The sequence below is a fragment of the Oncorhynchus mykiss genome, chromosome 23, assembly GCF_013265735.2.
Source record: "Oncorhynchus mykiss isolate Arlee chromosome 23, USDA_OmykA_1.1, whole genome shotgun sequence".
In the NCBI taxonomy this organism is placed as follows: domain Eukaryota; kingdom Metazoa; phylum Chordata; class Actinopteri; order Salmoniformes; family Salmonidae; genus Oncorhynchus; species Oncorhynchus mykiss.
The window spans coordinates 13,066,599-13,084,305 of NC_048587.1; the positions used below are offsets into that span (position 1 = coordinate 13,066,599).

The 17,707-nt window shown below is 44.1% G+C and overlaps 1 protein-coding gene across 6 annotated transcripts; it reads right to left on the reverse strand.

Moving 5' to 3' along the window:
- Positions 1-1,236: 1,236 nt before the first annotated feature.
- LOC110502281 (eukaryotic translation initiation factor 3 subunit A) lies at positions 1,237-17,472 on the reverse strand. 6 transcript variants are annotated; one of them, XM_021580199.2, is made up of 23 exons: positions 17,258-17,472; positions 15,164-15,354; positions 14,917-15,053; positions 14,461-14,624; positions 13,769-13,968; positions 13,391-13,599; positions 12,906-13,077; positions 12,424-12,528; positions 12,153-12,251; positions 11,569-11,685; positions 11,179-11,364; positions 10,485-10,832; positions 8,830-8,934; positions 8,583-8,696; positions 8,240-8,362; positions 5,882-6,035; positions 5,407-5,606; positions 3,409-3,497; positions 3,291-3,308; positions 2,732-3,171; positions 2,352-2,493; positions 1,983-2,170; positions 1,237-1,791 (listed from the first exon to the last, which is right to left on the reverse strand). In XM_021580199.2, exons 1-23 carry the CDS (start codon positions 17,304-17,306, stop codon positions 1,580-1,582), a joined length of 3,762 nt encoding a protein of 1,253 aa, XP_021435874.2. In that variant the 5' UTR covers positions 17,307-17,472; the 3' UTR covers positions 1,237-1,579. The 6 variants fall into 6 exon arrangements, with proteins under 6 accessions (XP_021435874.2, XP_021435872.2, XP_021435870.2 ...); XM_021580197.2 differs by having other exon boundaries at positions 2,340-2,493; XM_021580195.2 differs by having other exon boundaries at positions 2,352-2,514.
- Between the last annotated feature and the right edge of the window lie 235 nt (positions 17,473-17,707).

Genomic DNA, 17,707 nt, shown 5'->3' on the forward strand with positions numbered 1-17,707 from the left:
TAGTTTCTTCTTGGTAATCCATGCACACTACATGCTCGAACATCTCATTCCAAAATCATAGGCATGTGGAGTTGGTCCCCCCTTTGCTGCTATATAACAGCCTCCATTCTTCTGGAACATTGCTGCAGGGAGTAGCTTCCATTCAGCCACAAGAGTATTAGTGAGGTTGGGCCTGACTCACAGTCGGCGTTCAATGGGGTTTAGGTCAGGGCTGTGTGCAGGCCAGTCAAGTTCTTTCACACCGATCTTGACAAATAATTTCTGTACAGAGTTCACTTTGTGCACGGGGGCATTGTCATGCTGAAACAGGAAAGGGCTTTCCCCAAACTGTTGCCACAAAGTTGGAAGCACAGAATTGTATGTGGTAGCATTAACATTTCCCTTCACTGAAACTAAGTGGCCTAGCCCGAATGATGAAAAATAACCCCAGACCACTATTCCTCCACCAAACTTTACAATTGGCACTACGCATTCAGGCAGGTAGCGTTCTCCTGGCATTCGCCAAACCCAGATTCGTCCACCACTGCCAGATGGTGAAGCGTGATTATTCACTCCAGAGAACACGTTTCCACTGCGCCAGAGTCCAACGGCAGCGAGCTTTACACCATAGCGCATGGTGATCGTAGGCTTGTGTGCAACCGCTCGTTGATGGAAACCCATTTCTTGAAGCTCCCGACAATGTGACATTGTTTCCAGAGGCAGTTTGGAACTCAGTAGTGAATGTTGCAACTGAGGACAGATTATTTTTGAGCTTGAGTGGTCCCATTCTGTGTTACCACTTTGCGTCTGAGCCGTTGTTGCTCCTCGACATTTCCACTTCACAATGACAGCACTTGCAGTTGAGACCGGGGCAGCATTAGCAGGGCAGACATTTTACTTACAGACTTGAAAGGTGGCCATTCAGTAAGGCTATTCTACTGCCAATGTTTGTCTATGGAGATTGCCTGGCTGTGTGCTCAATTTTATACACCCGTGAGGCTGAAATAGTCCAATCCACTAATTTGAAGGGGTGTCCATACTTTGGTATTTATAGTGCATGTAAAATGTTGTTAGCTTGAGGGTTAATGCCACATTTGATGCAGCCCAGTAAACACCAAAAAGTTACTAAAACTTGTCTTACCAGGAAAATAACAAATCCTGCGCATCCTTCAAAAAGGACCAAGTGTAAGAAGTTCTACAAAGTAGCTACGCTACCACAATCAGTCACAGAAATTGAGTGAGCAAAGAAAGAAATTCAACTGTTGAGCAAAGTACTTTATTAATAAAGGCCGTATTTATCTATAAACATGCAACTCATTGTGTTAAATATGGTTGAATGCTTTAAGATATAACCACACACTAGATATTAAGTGAGACTAATTGTATACTCTAAGCATGCACATCAAAATGGGAATTAACTAGTTTTTAGGTTAAGAAGCAACCTTAATTTTAGCAAAATACATATTCAATGGCAATAGAGATCATTGATGAGATGACAAGCTTATGCCATGGTAAAATTACTAGGAGGCTGGCAGCAATAGAGGTGTACAACAGTCATTGTGGGGCCAATTGGAAGCAGATGCTCAGAGAGAGGGTGGACTCAGCGGCGGGCAACAGTGGTCCAGCCGTCATCGTCGGTCTCTTCGTTGGTCTTCTTGGCGCGACCAGCGTTCTCTTTGTCTTTCTCAGAGCGCCAGGAGCTCTTCTCTCCGTCCGCTTCACGCTCACTCTCTCTGGGTCTGGGGGGAGCCGGACGTTCCTCTTTACGCACATCACGCTTCTCGTCGCCGGCACGGCGCCAAGAGCCTCCTCCTGTGGGCAGAGAATCTGTCTCGTTAGGGGATGGCATCTTAACTAAGTACTGCATTAATAGGTTGATGCTTGATACTGGTTGACGCTTGCAATGAATACAGAGATGGCTAAATGGTTTAAAACCAAACTTTATACCGAAATTTTAAAACATGTAAGGTAGGTTTGCAAAGGACTGAGCAGGCTCATCTTACCTTCTTCAGGTTCTCTGCTGGGTGGGGGACGGTCACGGTCATCCCTGCGCTCAGGTCGCTCTCGACGGATAGGAGGGCGATCCTCGCGGTCAGGCTCTTCCTGACGAGCAGAGTCTCTCCAGCTTTTCTTGGGCACCTCATCATCAGCACCCGGCCTTCTCCAAGCACCACCACCACCTCCCTCCTCCCTGAAAACAGAGGTCCCCGATTAGGACATTTTTCTTTTAAATAAAAACACCTGTAAGACTAGTAAGCTTTCACTATATGAGTAAAACCATCCACCAGTTTAGGGGCACTCCTGATCATATAGTATTTGAGGCTCCACATCACAGTGGTGCTGTTTGTAAGTCCACATACTGTGCATCTGACCTGGGTGGGCGGCGCTCAGGGAAGCGTTCGCTCTCCTGTTTTTCCTCTCTCTCGACCTCTTCGCCCTCCTTGCTGCTGCTACCTTCGCGGGGTGGACCCCAGCTCTCCTCGCGGGCCTTCTCCCTCTCACGCCAGCCACCACCTGAAGCAGACACCAGAGCAACTGCCCATGATCCAGCACAACGTGTAAGAAGAACTGGCAAAAGTTGCCACTACACAAACATTTACTATTAGAAGTTCATTAAATATGAATTAACACAATTATAACAAGTACAAGGGAGCGGGCTTTCAATAACAACACAACATACTACACAAGACAAACATGCAACCACATTTCAATTATCCATATTTGGGACAGATTAAACAGGAAACATCCATACCGGGCCGGCCAGCTGGCTTCCATGGCTTGTCGTCACGGGGCCCGCCCCTTTCGTCATCTCCTCCTCTCCTGGGGCCCCAGGTGTCATCATCAGCCCCGCGTCTGGGGGCCCTAGACTCGTCCGTGCCTCTGCGGGGGCCGTCGTCAAAGCCACGGCGAGGACCTCTGTCTTCGTCAAAGCCACGCCTGGGGCCATCATCGAAGCCTCTGCGGGGAGCGCGGTCCTCGTCCCCCCCCCTTCTAAGACCCCGGTCATCATCCCCAAAGGTTCTCCTTGGTGGACGGTCCTCGTCCATGCCTCTGCGCAGGGGGCGGTCGTCATCCCCAAAGCCCCTGCGTGGGGGTCCACGGTCGTCGGCCCCACCACGGCGAGGGCCGTCTCCTCCTCTCCTGGAGGGTGGCTCTCTGTCTTTGTCCTCGCCGCCATCGGCTCTCCAGTCCCTAGAGAGAGAAAGAACAGCATCATTATAGGACAGGTCACTTTAACCAGTGAACACAAACAAAGTATTTAAAGCAGGTAAAATGCTTTAGATATGCAATCTGAATGAAATTCCACTCACTTATCTGGTACGGCGTCACTATAGAGAGTAATAAAAGATTTTTGGGACCAGTGAACAAAAAGTATTTTTAACCAGATGAAATGCTTCAAAAATACAGTCTGAATTAAGTCCCACTCACTTATCAGGCACAGGGCGACGCCTCTCCGATTCAACCTCAGTACGCCTCCTCCATCCTCCACCGCCCTCCTCCTTCTCAGCACCCCAGTCCTGGAGAGGAAGTGTACAACTTTCATTACCGTTAGATTACACACACAGCAAAAAAAGGAAAACGCCCCCTTTTCAGGACCCGATCTTTCAAAGATGATTAGTTAAAATCCAAATAACTTCACAGATCTTCATTGTAAAGGGTTTAAACACTGTTTCCCATGCTTGTTCAGTGAACCATAAAAAAATAAATGATAATGCACCTGTGGAACAGTCGTTAAGACACTAACAGCTTACAGACAGTAGTCAATTAAGGTCACAGTTATGAAACCTTAGGACCCTAAAAGAGGCCTTTCTACTGACTCTGGAAAAACACCAAAAGAAAGATGCCCAGGGTCCCTGCTCATCTGCGTGAACGTGCCTTAGGCATGCTGCAAGGAGGCATGAGGACTGCAAATATGACCAGGGTAATAAATTTCAATGTCGGTACTGTGAGACGCCTAAGACAGAACAGACAGCTGATCGTCCTCACAGTGGCAGACCACATGTAACACCTGCAGGATCGGTACATCCGAACAGCACACCTGTGGGACAAGTACAGGATGGAAACAACAACTGCCCAAGTTACACCACGAAAGCACAATCCTTCCATCAGTGCTCAGACTGTCCGCAATAGGCTGAGAGAGGCTGGACTGAGGGCTTGTAGGCCTTTTGTAAGGCAGGTCCTCACCAGACATCACCGGCAACAACGTCGCCTATGGGTATAAACCCACTGCCGCTGGACCAGACAGGACAAGCAAAAAAATGCTCTTCACTGACGAGTCGCAGTTGTGTCTCACCAGGGGTGATGGTCGGATTCACGTTTATCGTCAAAGGAATGAGCGTTACACCGAGGCCTGTACTCTGGAGAGGGATTGATTTGGAGGTGGAGGGTCTGTCATGGTCTGGGGCAGTGTGTCACAGCATCATCGGACTGAGCTTGTTATCATTGCAGGTAATCTCAACGATGTGCGTTACAGGAAAGACATCCTCCTCCCTCATGTGGTACCCTTCCTACAGGCTCATCCCTCCAGTATGACAATGCCACCAGCCATACTGCTCATTCTGTGCGTGATTTCCTGTAAGACAGGAATGTCTGTGTTCTGCCATGGCCATAGAAGAGCCCGGATCTCAATCCCATTGAGCGCGTCTGGGACCTGTTGGATCGGAGGGTGAGGGCTAGGGCCATTCCCCACAGAAATGTCTGGGAGCTTGCAGGTCCCTTGGTGGAAGAGTGGGGTAACATCTCACAGCAAGAACTGGCAAATCTGGTGCAGTCCATGAGGGGGAGATGCACTGCAGTACTTAATGCAGCTGGTGGCCACACCAGATACTGACTGTTACTCTTGATTTTGACCCCCTTTTTGTTCAGGGACACATTTTTCCATTTCTGTTAGTCAAGTCTGTGGAACTTGTTCAGTTCATGTCTCAGTTGTTGAATCTTATGTTCATACAAATATTTCAACATGTTGAGTTTCAAGAAAATAAACGCAGTTGACAGTGAGAGGATGTTTCTTTTTTTTGCTGAGTTATATCTTTAAACATTATCTGCAACATTATGATAATTTCATCTCATACCTTTACCTGAGATAGTTATGAAGTCACAAAGTAAACAGGGAAATGGAGTACATTCATGTCCCACTTTCCACCCAAAATGTCAACAAACGTCACCTTTTACGTTGAGATGGCTGCCTGTGCTTCTCGCTCTCAGTTCGCCGGTGAAATAGAAGTGCATTTAATTTCATGTCGCTCTTTTGAGTGATCAATGAAGGAGAATCATCACTGAGCGAACAAATCTTGCTACATAAACCCATGTAGAAATATTATAATTATTTTAACATCCCTCTAAAGTGAGCCATCTTCGACTCAACAGAAATTAAGCTGTGAGAAAGTGCTCTGGAGGAGATGTTGGCAAGAATGTGTAGTAGGCTACCTTCGCTTCTCCTCTGGGTTTCTCCTCAGACCTGGCAGGGGCCCTCATCTCCTCCTCCCTGCGGCGCTCGCGCTCCTCGATCTCCTGCTGCCGGGCTCGCTGCTTCCTCTCCTGCTCCTCTAGTTTGCGCAGGCGCTCCTGGTACTCCGCCTCCTCTGCCTCGCGTGCTTCCTGCTCGATGCGCTCGCGCTCCTCGCGCTCTGCAACACCACGTGGAAAACATGTAGAGTCAGACAACAGGGCACTGAAGACTAAATGGGGCAACCGTCACATGGGACACCCAGATGAACAAACACCAACCAACACACTTGGACCCTAAATCTGTGCGCACAACTTAAGTTTTTGCAGATATCTTCCATTGACATCAACTATTCCCTTTAAGAGGAACATCAGAGTTGACAAGATCTAAGATCATTGGACATCCATACTAGATACACCAAGTCTCCTCTGGGCCTGAGGTGTGACGCTGAGTTACCTTTCTTGAGCTGCTCCTCGTGGATGCGCTGGGCCTCCTCCTCCTTCTGGCGGTGGAAGGTGTTGCGACGGTCCTCCTTGCGGTGGATCTTCCTCTCCTCTAGACGCTTCTTCCTCTCCTCCACCAGGCGCTCCTGGAACTGTTTCAGTTTTTCCTTGGATGGTAACAAGAACAAAAATATTGAGGTGTATTCTTAATAAAACAAAGAGCTTATGCTTAATAAAATAAAAAATACAAAAATGAAAATAACTCAGGCAAAAATAACTCATGGTAGAACTCCATTGGCAATTAACACTTTTAGGGGTTATTCCTGCTTTATTTGCAGCACCTGAAGCTCTTTAAAGTAAATATTCACCCATGTTGAATGTGACATTGTTTTTGTGCATCGCTGAGTGATGTTCTATCGATTCCCTGGGCCAATTCATGTTTATCTGCGATATTGCCGTTCAAGCAGGCAGAAATGCAGCCGGTTATGACGTAGCATTGAGATAAAGCTGCTCTCGCTACACTGGAAGTTAATAGGAATAGGACCTTTAGATTGCCAAAACATACATGTCAGATTTCAATACGGGCAGATGTCATAACGTGGGAGGGTGTCTTCTCTCAAATGAGCCAATGACCATATATTCCTACCTCAAGAAATGTGTAATTTAACATGGGGTCTAACGGTGTTCACACCTTTCAGACAATTTTTGTGAACTCAGTGCGGTTTGCTATTTTTTTTTTCTTCTCAAGAGCTTGGTTCACTTGAATTCTGCGGTCCAGTTCCCTTTTTTAGGGCAATGTGAACACTAAGCTCCCCAGGTTTGCTTGGTATTAATCCCGCTCCACACACTAGACTATTGCAACACCGTTTCCCCCGCCATAGGCCCTCACATTGGTGCCACAAAAGAGAGAAAATGTTGTGCAGGTTCACAGAAAAAATTAGCTGTTTTTGGATATTGATTAGCGATTATCAAGGATGCACAGAAATTCCAAAATACTGTATGTGTGGAGTTTAGTTCAGATTATTTGTTTGCGATGTGCTCTATAGGCTAAGAGAGCTTCATAAGCTGTTTATTTGATTGTGAGGTTTGAATAGTGTGAGAAGATAACATATTTGATAAGAAAACACAGAAGAGCACAAAATATATTCTAGCTCTTAAAGGGTCAGTAGCCTACATTGGGTGTACAATTTTCAATTACAGCATTATTTAATCTGCAGTTATTCTTCTGCTATTTATTCCGTTACCAACATGTAAATGTTAATAGTATCTTCTGATTGCATTTAGTTAAAAGGTGAGCCATAATTGTAATCTATTAGCTTCCCAAAAGTATGTAGGTATATGGAATATCTAGCTGTCCGTTCACACATTCTGATGGAATGGCTTGTCCTGCACTTTGTAAAAACCCACAGTGCATTGAGTGAATGTTGGAAAAAGATCTTGGTTCCTTTCTAAACATAGCAATGTGAATGCAAAGAGGACTCGCACCACAAAATAGGTGAAGTGAACTGGCAAATGAGGCAAGGGCAGCGTGAATACAAAGAGAACTGAGATATTCAGCTTTTTAACCACAGAGTTCAGTTTAAAAGAGGGCTGAGATTGGTTATTTTAAAGAGGACTATATGTGAAAACACCTTAACAGATTTCTCCTGTTTGTCACTCGTCATGCAATGGACTGACAAGTGACAAATAGAAGAAATGTGTTAGGGTGTTTCCACATATAGTCTATTGTGATTGTCAGACTCCACTCTGAGGCATATTGATCTACAGGTTAAACAATGGTAAGATTGTAGACTTAAATTGATAGTGCAGTTTGTTTAGGCGATATTACAGCTAACTAGCTACTTCACATGCTAATATTGACTTTAGTATTAAAGTGTAGCTATGTTCGCTAGCCCACCCATATATAGCACTGCATTGTGGGTTTAGTAGTCGACCTGAGCTGCATCAGATTTCCACATTGCTAACAACCTTATAACGACAAAATGAAAAAAAAATTCCCACAAGAAATATTGTTCAGTGTTATGGGACACTTGAAATTACAGGAATGAGTGGTTTTGGGCGGATTTTCCCTTTAATTCCATTGCCAATGGGCTTCTAGGGTCGGTGGTTTCATACACATTTTATGACATTTTGTGGTATATGGCCAAAATACCACGGCTAAGAGCTGTTCTTATGCGCAATGCCTGCATACAGCTCTTAGCCGTGGTTTATTGGCCATATACCACAAACCCTGAGGCGCCTTATTGCTATTATAAACTGGTTACCAATGTAAGTAGAACAGTAGACAGTTATTTGTCATACCCGTGGTATAACAGCTTTCAGCCAATCAGCATCCAGGAGCCAAACTACCCGGTTTAAAAATGGCATTTACCTCGTAGATGAAGCTTCGAGCATCTGTTATTTTGCCCACAAAGTTCTCCTTGTCCTCCATCATTCTGGACATCCTTTGCTTGTGCTCCAAGGCCCTCTCACGCTCCACCTTCATGTTGCTGATCTACAAAACAGATGGACCATAATCATTGACCATTGTGTAACAACAATATATATATATATATATATATATATATATATTTTAAATTCATCACGAAAAACATGGACCAGTCAGCCTGACAGTTTTCCATTGCTAGAGCGTTCAGTTCGTGCTTGCCATCTACAATGGCTTTGTGAATGTTAAACACAAAAGGCATAGACTCTGAATAAATATATTGTCTTACCCGCTCCTCCTCTTGGAGCTCCCATAACTCCATGTCCTTGACACGCTGCTCCTCGTAGGCCTTCTTGATCAAGGGGATCTCCTCCAGACGTTTGGCCCTCTCAAAGTAGTCAATCTGCAAGGACCAGTCCACACATGAAACATTGAGCGAGTCATTTCCCCCTTAGTGGAGGTCTTTCTGCATCACCTGTTTAACAGGCAAGACAAAAACAAGGAATATACATTTGCTGAAATGTAAATGTCTTCACCTTTTTCTCCTGGTTCTTCAGGCGGTCCTGAAGCTCTCTCTTCTCCTTCTCAAGCTGCTCCACCTGTTTGGACATGATGAAGTCAGGGTCCAGGTCCTCAAGGTCCTGTGAAAAGAGAGGTTAAATAGTTAGTTCATTTCACCATTGTAGATCCACACTTAATTTCCAAAACTCATTCTAGATATAGATTTATATTCCGGACTCCGACATTGCTGGTTCTAACATTTCTTACATTTCTTGTTCTTTTTACTTTTGGATTATGTGTGTATTGTATTGCTAGATTTTGTTGCAATTTGAGCTAGAAATATAAGCATTTTGCTGACCTGCAAAATTGTATACGTGATCAATAAACTTTGATTTCAGATGTTATCTATACTCAACAAAAATAAATGCAACAATTTCAAAGATTTTACTGAGTTAGAGTTCATAACGAAATCAGTCAATTGTAATAAATCCATTAGGCCCTTATCTACGGATTTCACATGACTGGGAATACAGCTATGCATCTGTTGGTCACAAACTTTTTATAAAAAAGGTAGGGCGTGGCTCAGAAAACCAGTCAGTATTTGGTGTGACCACCATTTGCAGCGCAACATCTCTTTCAGAGTTGATCAAGCGGTTGACTGTGGCCTGTGGAATGACGTCCCACTCCTCTTTAATATCTGTGAAAAGTTGCTGGATATTGGCGAGAACTGGAACACACGGTCGTACACGTCGATCCAGAGCATCCCAAACATGCTCAATGGGTGACATGGCTGGTGAGTATGCAGGTCATGGAAGAACTGGGACATTTTCTGCTTCCAGGAATTGTGTACAGATCCTTGCGACATGGGCCGTGCATTATCATGCTGAAATATGAGGTGATGGCGGTGGATGAATGTCATGACAATGGACCTCAGGATCTCGTCACAGCGTCTCTGTGCATTCAAATTGCCATTGATAAAATGCAATTGTGTTCATTGTCCGTAGCTTGTGCCTGCCTGCCCACACCATAACCCGATCACCACTATGGGGCACTCTGTTCACAGCATTGACATCAGCAAACCGCTCGCCCACACGAAGCCATACACGTAGACCACGTGTATGGCTTCGTGTGGGTGAGCGGTTTGCGGTTGTGAGAGCAACTGCCAAATTCTCTAAAACGTTATGGTAGAGAAGTTACCATTCTCTGGCACAACAGCTCTGGTGGACATTCCTGCAGTCAGTATGCCAATTGCATGCACCCTCAAAACATCTATGGCATTGTGTTGTGTGACAAAACTGCACATTTTAGTGGCCTTTTATTGTCTACAGCACAAGGTGTGTCAGGTGGATTGATGATCTTGGCAAAGGAGACAATCTCACCAATAGGGACCTAAATAAATTTGGGCACAAAATTTGAGAAATAAGCTTTGTGTGTCTATGGAACATTTCTGGGATCTTTGATTTCAGAAAATGAAAATGGGACCAACAATTCACATGGTGAGTTTATATAATTGTTTGTTCAGTGTACATTCCAGGCAAACACTAAAGGTACTGATAAGGGTTTCTTTCACCCATTGGGAAGAAAACTTGCCTTAACGTCGATCTCAATGTGATCTTTTCATTTTTAACAAAGCATTATGTTGGACAGGTGTCAAGAGTGTACAGCTTAGTTGAGCTTGTGTGTAGTTTACCTCTATATCGATGTCTTTGAAGGCCTTGGCTCCCAGTTCAGTCTTCTTTATCTGCTCCAGCCGCTCGCGCACAGTCTTTTTCTTTATCTGCTCGTGCTCCTGCATGATGCGCTCCTTCTCGCGTTCCTTGGCCTCCTGGCGCAGGCGCTCCTCCTCTGCCTTGCGCACCTTCTGCAGCTCCGCCTCGCGCTGCTCCAGCTCCTCTTTCTCCCGCTGGATGTTGAGGTTCTCCAAGCGCTCCTTGCGCTCCTCGATGGTCTGCCGGCGGGCCAGGATGCGCTGGTGCTCCTTGCGGCCGTTCTTCAGGTAGGCGGTGATGGCTAGCTGGCTCTGCTCCTCGCGCTCTTTCTGGAAATGGTGGACAAAGAGGGTAGAAGAGTGAGAGATGGGGATAGGTTTGTTAGAGCGAGAATGAGCAATAAAGATTGATACTGTGCGAAACCCCTATTCGTGCACAATGTGAATTGGTGGTGTGTGTGTGTATGCACGGAACAATACATACAGTATTGGCCCAAAATGTTACATTTTCAAAATGCCTTAAATAGCTTATAATAATTTATGGAATGCACAATGGGATGATGGAATAGAAAGCATGTTTTGATATTTTATCACGGAGGACAGCGACGCTGTCTACTTTTTTTATAGGGCTAGCAGTGCATGTACAAATGCCATCTCGACGGGAGGCTGTACTCACCAGCATGGACGCAGGCTTGATGACCTGGATTGCTTTGGCCAAGGAAGACGACATTGCTGTCAGCTGGTTCCTGATCTGGGCAGAGGGCATGTTCTGCAAGAACGGCCCCACGGGAGAGTCCTCTTTGGTCGAGTAATTCAGGTCCGAACCAAAGCTCAGGTTCCGAGTGGTATGGTCAATTCGAACCTAGAAAAAGAAATTTCAAAAAGATTTCAAGTGTGCCATTCTGTGTAACAAACAGAAGTGTGTTCATATTTTAGTTGTGGAAATACTGACTTAATTCAAAGTGTATAGGTATGAAAAACCTGTATTTAGGTGAAAAATCTACTTGGGTGTTTGTGCAAAATTGTACAGAGAATATTATTGACAAATCCATGTCCAGTACTCTACCTGCAGATCGCAGTGTCGGGCAGCATCCACAATGGAGCGCTCCAATTGGAAGGGATCCACAAATGGAACCAGGGAGGCCAGACGGTTGAACTCAATGCTTTGATAGATCTGAGCCACCTAATATCCCATTAAAATAAAACAGTGTTCAGTGACTAGTTAATAGCACCACAATTTGCATATTGTAACAATCAATGAAATCATGCATTCCACATGATAGCAGGGATGGGCAACATCCTGAGGCTTGAGAGCCACGTCGGGATATTCTTTTGACTGTTTGTTAGTCAAAAAATAAAATTATAATCAATGCGTGCTGTAAAAAGGACAGTTATTTTAAAAGACATCAGGTAGATTAAAACATTAACATAGTTTCTATCAGAATTTAGATGTTCAAATGTAGTTTAATCCACCTTTTCTTTTATTATTACTAAATCCACCGTGGGTGTTATTTAAAATCGGCTCGACGGCCTCCTATAGTGCCCATCCCTGCAGTATAGAGTTACCGGTACAAGGACATCAGTTATCGTTTAAGAAATTGACAGACCATTAAAGTATAAGTGAGCAATCCAAAATGAGCAATAAGTCACCTGCTGCAGCAGCCTGAGGATGGTGTTACTCTGCAGGTGGGGAACATATTGCTGGAGGTCCGCCTCCTTCTCAGACTGGTCTCTCACCCAGTTCAACACCTAAGAGGAAAGTCAATACCATAGATGAAGAAAAACAAAATGGTAAATGAAATCAGCCATGACACAAATTGTTGTAATTTCAGAGGAGTTATACGTGTATGTATTTTATATTGTTTTTTGGACCGTTGCAAGTCAAATTGCCCAATGTTCCGACATTGAATTCAAATGTTACCTTTGTTACTCTTCCGCTCAGCTTCAGTGGGTGGAAGTCCATCTCCAGCCAATTGTACAGCTCCTTCACTTCAGGTACAATGTACTGCAGCAAGTTGAACCGAACCTAAAGGGGAAACATTACATGCACATAGCACTGTGAACAACCCCTGACAAAAGGACAACTAAAAAAAAAAAGAAACAGCAGTTGGTTAAACTTTCTCTGACTTCTCTAGGGGTAAAAACCAAGTCAGCCTATTTTAGGACTCGGGTCACAAGCTAACGTCATGCAAGTAAACCTCAGCAATAGAAAAACAAGTGTGTATTTGAATTGTTCATTATGTAGTAAACAAATGTATCTGTATGGGTAGTTCACAGGACTAAAACAAGTTCAGCACTAGAATACTCCTAACACTGACATATGGGACATACTGTTACCGGTCTGCTCACAAACATAAAGATATGGTTATTTCTATAGTCTGTTCCATGCATGTGGGTATATACCATGTCATTGATGAGGCTCTGGCGGGTTGGTGGGGACTGCAGGCCCAGTAGTGTGGCCAGCCTACGGTGTTTCTCCACGATTATGCCGTCCATGTCCAACAGGCGGGCAATGTCTGTGCGTTCCGGGGTGATGGGAATGGACAGGGTGGCCAGGAGGACCCTTGTGGACATCCTAAGGGAGCGAGAGGAGAGCTGTGAGCAACTGCCTGACTGGCAACCTTGGATCTACTCATCAACAAACATTGATGACAAAAAGCACATGAAGTGGAAGGGGGCAGTGTCCTGTAACAAAAGGCTCTGAATAGTTGCAAGTGAGGCAGAGGTGTGAGGGTGACTGATTGCCAGGTGATTAAGGTGAGAGAGAAACCATAAGTCCGGTTGATGAAAAGTCTGACAATTGTTTTGTTGTTGTTAAGGGAATGGCCATTCAAGTAATTATTTTTGCCACACATTCCAACAGACTGGTCAGGACTGGGCTTCCATACCTCTGCATCTCTTCCTGGGTGAGGTTCTTGCGCATCTCCCTGGAAAGATGGTAGAGGCGATGGAGGGTGCAGGCGTGGAACAGGGCATTCCCAGACTTCCAAAACACAGTGGACACCTTGTTGTAGTAGTTGGCCATAAGTTGAGGCTTGGGGGGCTTCTTGGAAAGGGCGAAGAGACCATGGATGTCTTCCACAGCCTTGAAAGCTTCCTGTAAAAATCAAAAATCTAATTTCACCATTCACAACACATAAAAATCAATGTTCATAATAAAATGTAGATAAAATTGCCTGCTGAAAAAAGAAAAAATGAGCAATAGGAGTATTTGAGATGCAACATTGTTACAACTAAACATTGCAAGCTAATCATATTTGACATACCTGCCAGAGCTCCATGGCAATGGCACTGTCCAGTTGCACCAGGCGTGTCTCCAGGTGCATAGACTGGCTCTCAGGGTTGTTCAAGTTGATGGCTGTGCTCTGGTTGTGGTGGCGCTGGATCTGACCCAGGTGCATGCGCAGATTGTCACAAAGCTTCCGGAACTCTGCCTTACGGGTGTACTGAAGGCAGAACTTGAAAGCTGTGGAGTACATTAGGATAAGGAGCAATAAATTGATTATGGTGCCAGAAAAGGTGAGTAAACCTAAACACTTATGCATCTCAGACTAATATATTTCTAATAACAAGATTGTTAGCTAACATCAAACCTACACTCAAACCGGGCACTGAAAATGTACATCAGGGGGCAGCAAAAGGCGGCACGGGCACGCAAGTGATTTTTGGGGCCCCCCAACGTTCAGTAAAAATGAATGCAGTTTTTGGTTCATTTGTTTTTTTTTAACTAATCACCAAGAACTCAGCAAAATAAAAATAATTTCAGAAATCTGTTTAAGTATTTCCACTTTCCTTTTTTTAATGTCTCAATGTAATCAGGTAGGAAATGCTTTTGGGGCTTACTTGTGGTCAATTTGCTGTGAAAATGTGTATAATTATTTTCATCCACTGACAAATTGGGTGAATGTAGTTGCCTACCTCAGATGTACATCAGGTTAAAAGTTCAGACTGTGCTCACCTTGTTGGGCAATGTCATGGTAGAGGCGCTCCACCTTGGAGTTGTTACGCAGCAAGTCCAGGCATTGGCGGTAGGATTCCCACAGAAATTTCACCCAGGGAGTGAGCAGCAGACGGTCTGTACGATCCTGGGTGTCTTCACCACTCACAGCACTCAGAAGTACACTAGGATCACACAAGGTAGTCAAGTCATATTTGAGCTCATAGAACTACACCGTCAACATTGCATCACTGTGCACACATTACTACCATGCTAATGGTTTACAGCAGAGGTGAAGCACAATAGTTATCATGTTTACAGCTATTAAAAGGTGGCAACAATCAAGTTTACGGATAGTGTAATATATCTGAAATCTAGTATCAGTCCATTACATAGGAAAAAGTTTTCAATGGACCCATATCTCTAAGCTAAATAAAAGGTTCCTAGTTAAATAAAAGGGTTAGATAAAATAAATACCTCTCAGGAGTCTGGATGTTGTCAAGATCCTCAATGTCCAGGACCATCTGCTGCGACTCCCCCTTGGCTGTCTCCGTCTTCTCCTCGGCCAACTTCAGGTAGGCTCGAACCACATCCTCGAGGGATTTGATGTTCACCTACAGAACAAAATAGAGGGTCATACTTAACTCTGGCAGGCGAGTGACTTTTGTAGGATCAATAGTATGCCACGTTTAGGCTTGTCCAAGAGAGGGTTTGGTGTGCTGACCTGCTGGCAGATGTTCTTGTACTGGTATAGGCCCTCCTTGGCCAGGTGGCTCTTGCGCAGGTCCACGCAGAGCTCCAGGTACTTGAGCATGATGGGCTCGTGGATCTTCTGCCATGTTCGATGCTTTTTGCTCTTAATGACATCGTACAAAACATCCAAAGCTGGCTGCTTTTTGCCCACCTCCAAAAACTCTGTAAAAACATAGCACATTACATGAAAAAGGATGAAAAAAATGTTCTGAAGGTGAATCTGTTGCTGCAATATAACTTACACAAAGGACACCTAATAGATTACAAATATCGGAGTCCGGTTTCTCCAACATCGCTGGAATTTAGGCTTACGAGTGTTTTAATGATGCATCTTTCCTACAACAGCCGAAGATGCCTCAATGATGCTCTTAGCAATGTTCTTTCGTTGCATGTGTCGATACTGATAGGATCGAAAGAAAGGCAGTCCGTCCGTCTCTCAGATCAGCTTTCTCCATTCAAATCCTACCTTGATATTATAATTATTCCACAATAATGATAGATCAGCTCCTAGAAAGATATCACTTGTGGCCGCAAATATCGAGACAGCTTATTCTAATGCTTACCCTATAATAACGTACTTAATCATGAACACATTAGGCTACACATCATTAAATATATTGAGGCAGAAATTACAGACAGTAGCTAAATAAAACAACATTTAATTAACATGAAATTGATTTCAATATCATTGAAATAACAGTATATGGGCCTAGATATCCTATAATTTAGTTAGGCTATTTATATTTGAAAGCAGTCATCTCGGCTCTCATTTGAAGCATCTTTTTATCCTTTGCTTGTTTGTAACAACTGCAGACATTGGCAACTTTGGAATTGTAGTCAACTTCGTGAGACATATAAACATCTTGACTCTATTTTGTGGACGTCTGTGTATAAAGTGACGCGGCAGGGGGGACAACACATCTAACCACATATTTGGCTGTTCTTCAAGTGGTCTTTAGATTATGAGCTTTCTCAAGTGCAACTTTAGTAATGATGTCGAAGGAGATTTAACGACGCTTCTACGAAGGTTCGTTCTAATGATGAACATAGCCTTAAGATGCTGTTGGGAAACGAGGCCCTGATAGCTGACTTTTTATTATCACATACACCGGACAGGTCCAGTGAAATGTGTTGTTTTACAGGGTCAGCAATAGTAGTACGGAACCCCTAGACTAGAGCAAATTAGGGTTAAGGACCAAGCTCAAGAGCACATCGACAGATTTTTCACCTTGTCAGCTCAGGTATTCGAACCAGCGATCTTTCGGGTACTGTCCCAACCGCTAGGCTACCAGCTGCACTTTAGCTACTATAGTAGGTATTTAGCTACACCCCAAACCAGCCATATGTTATGACTAACGAGCGACAATGTAACTGCAAGATTAATTAGTAGATAATGTTAGCTATGACAACATCACGTGACAACCGACTTTCATGGGGGGTGAGATATGCAAACCCTGCCCGGGGAACAGGGCGATGCAAAACGAACTCGCCCATTGATAGCCAATCTTAGCTGGGCCTTCTGTTTTGGTGATCCAATCTAGCTAGTTACCTTGTTAGTTATCCAAGACAAGGCTAAAAACATTAACCATCAGCAGCTCTTACCTTTCAGTTGATGTGGCGAAACCGATTATTAGTGACTTCCGAGTGAGTTGAACAAGTTGATCCCCGTGTCACTAGTTAGCAGCTTAGCTAGGGGATATGCTAATACGTTAGCTAACCCTTCAAGGCTAGGACGTGCTGACGTTAATGTTAGCTAGTTTGTGAACAAGATGGCAGGTACTTTTCGACGCACCCGGCCTAACATCAGTGACAGACATAAATCTGATCGGTGTGATTTTAGATTTCAAGTACTGTTATTGAATTGACCGGGCTATGACACCTTTTAACGTAATTATGGGTGGTGTTATTCAAAGGCCTAGTGACACGGGTGGCTTGAATGAGTGTACCTCTATACTTAAAACATGTCTTCCCCGCCATGCGTAGCTAGCGAAACACGGCAAGCCAATGTGAATACATAACTGGGACGCAAGCGCGGACATCTAAGAAATGATCATATACGACTCACCATTTGCTCGTTTGAGAGCATTCTCCGGTCGTTGGAAATATGCCGGCATTTTTCTGACTTTCTCGCGGAATGAAGAGAAGGTTGTTTTGGGTGAATTTGACTAATTTCACCGGTCCATCCGCGCCAGGCATTCACCCGTTCCGACAAGCTCCTAGGAAAGGAATGAACCACGTGAACGGCCCACATCAGTGACGACAAAGGTTCCCGTATGTAACAGAAGAGACGTACATCAGATAGAAAGGTTGTAAGTAAATTATTAAACGTATGTATATTGATTGAGAGGAAATTTTATTACAATTTCATGTGATTTTTTTTTCATGACGTTGCTGTAAAGAATTAAACAAATAAATATAAATTAAATATTTAATAAACATTAATTTGCTTTGCAGGCATTTGAGATGAAAACATAACCTGACATTTAATGTGACATTTAAATAATACTTTCTTTGA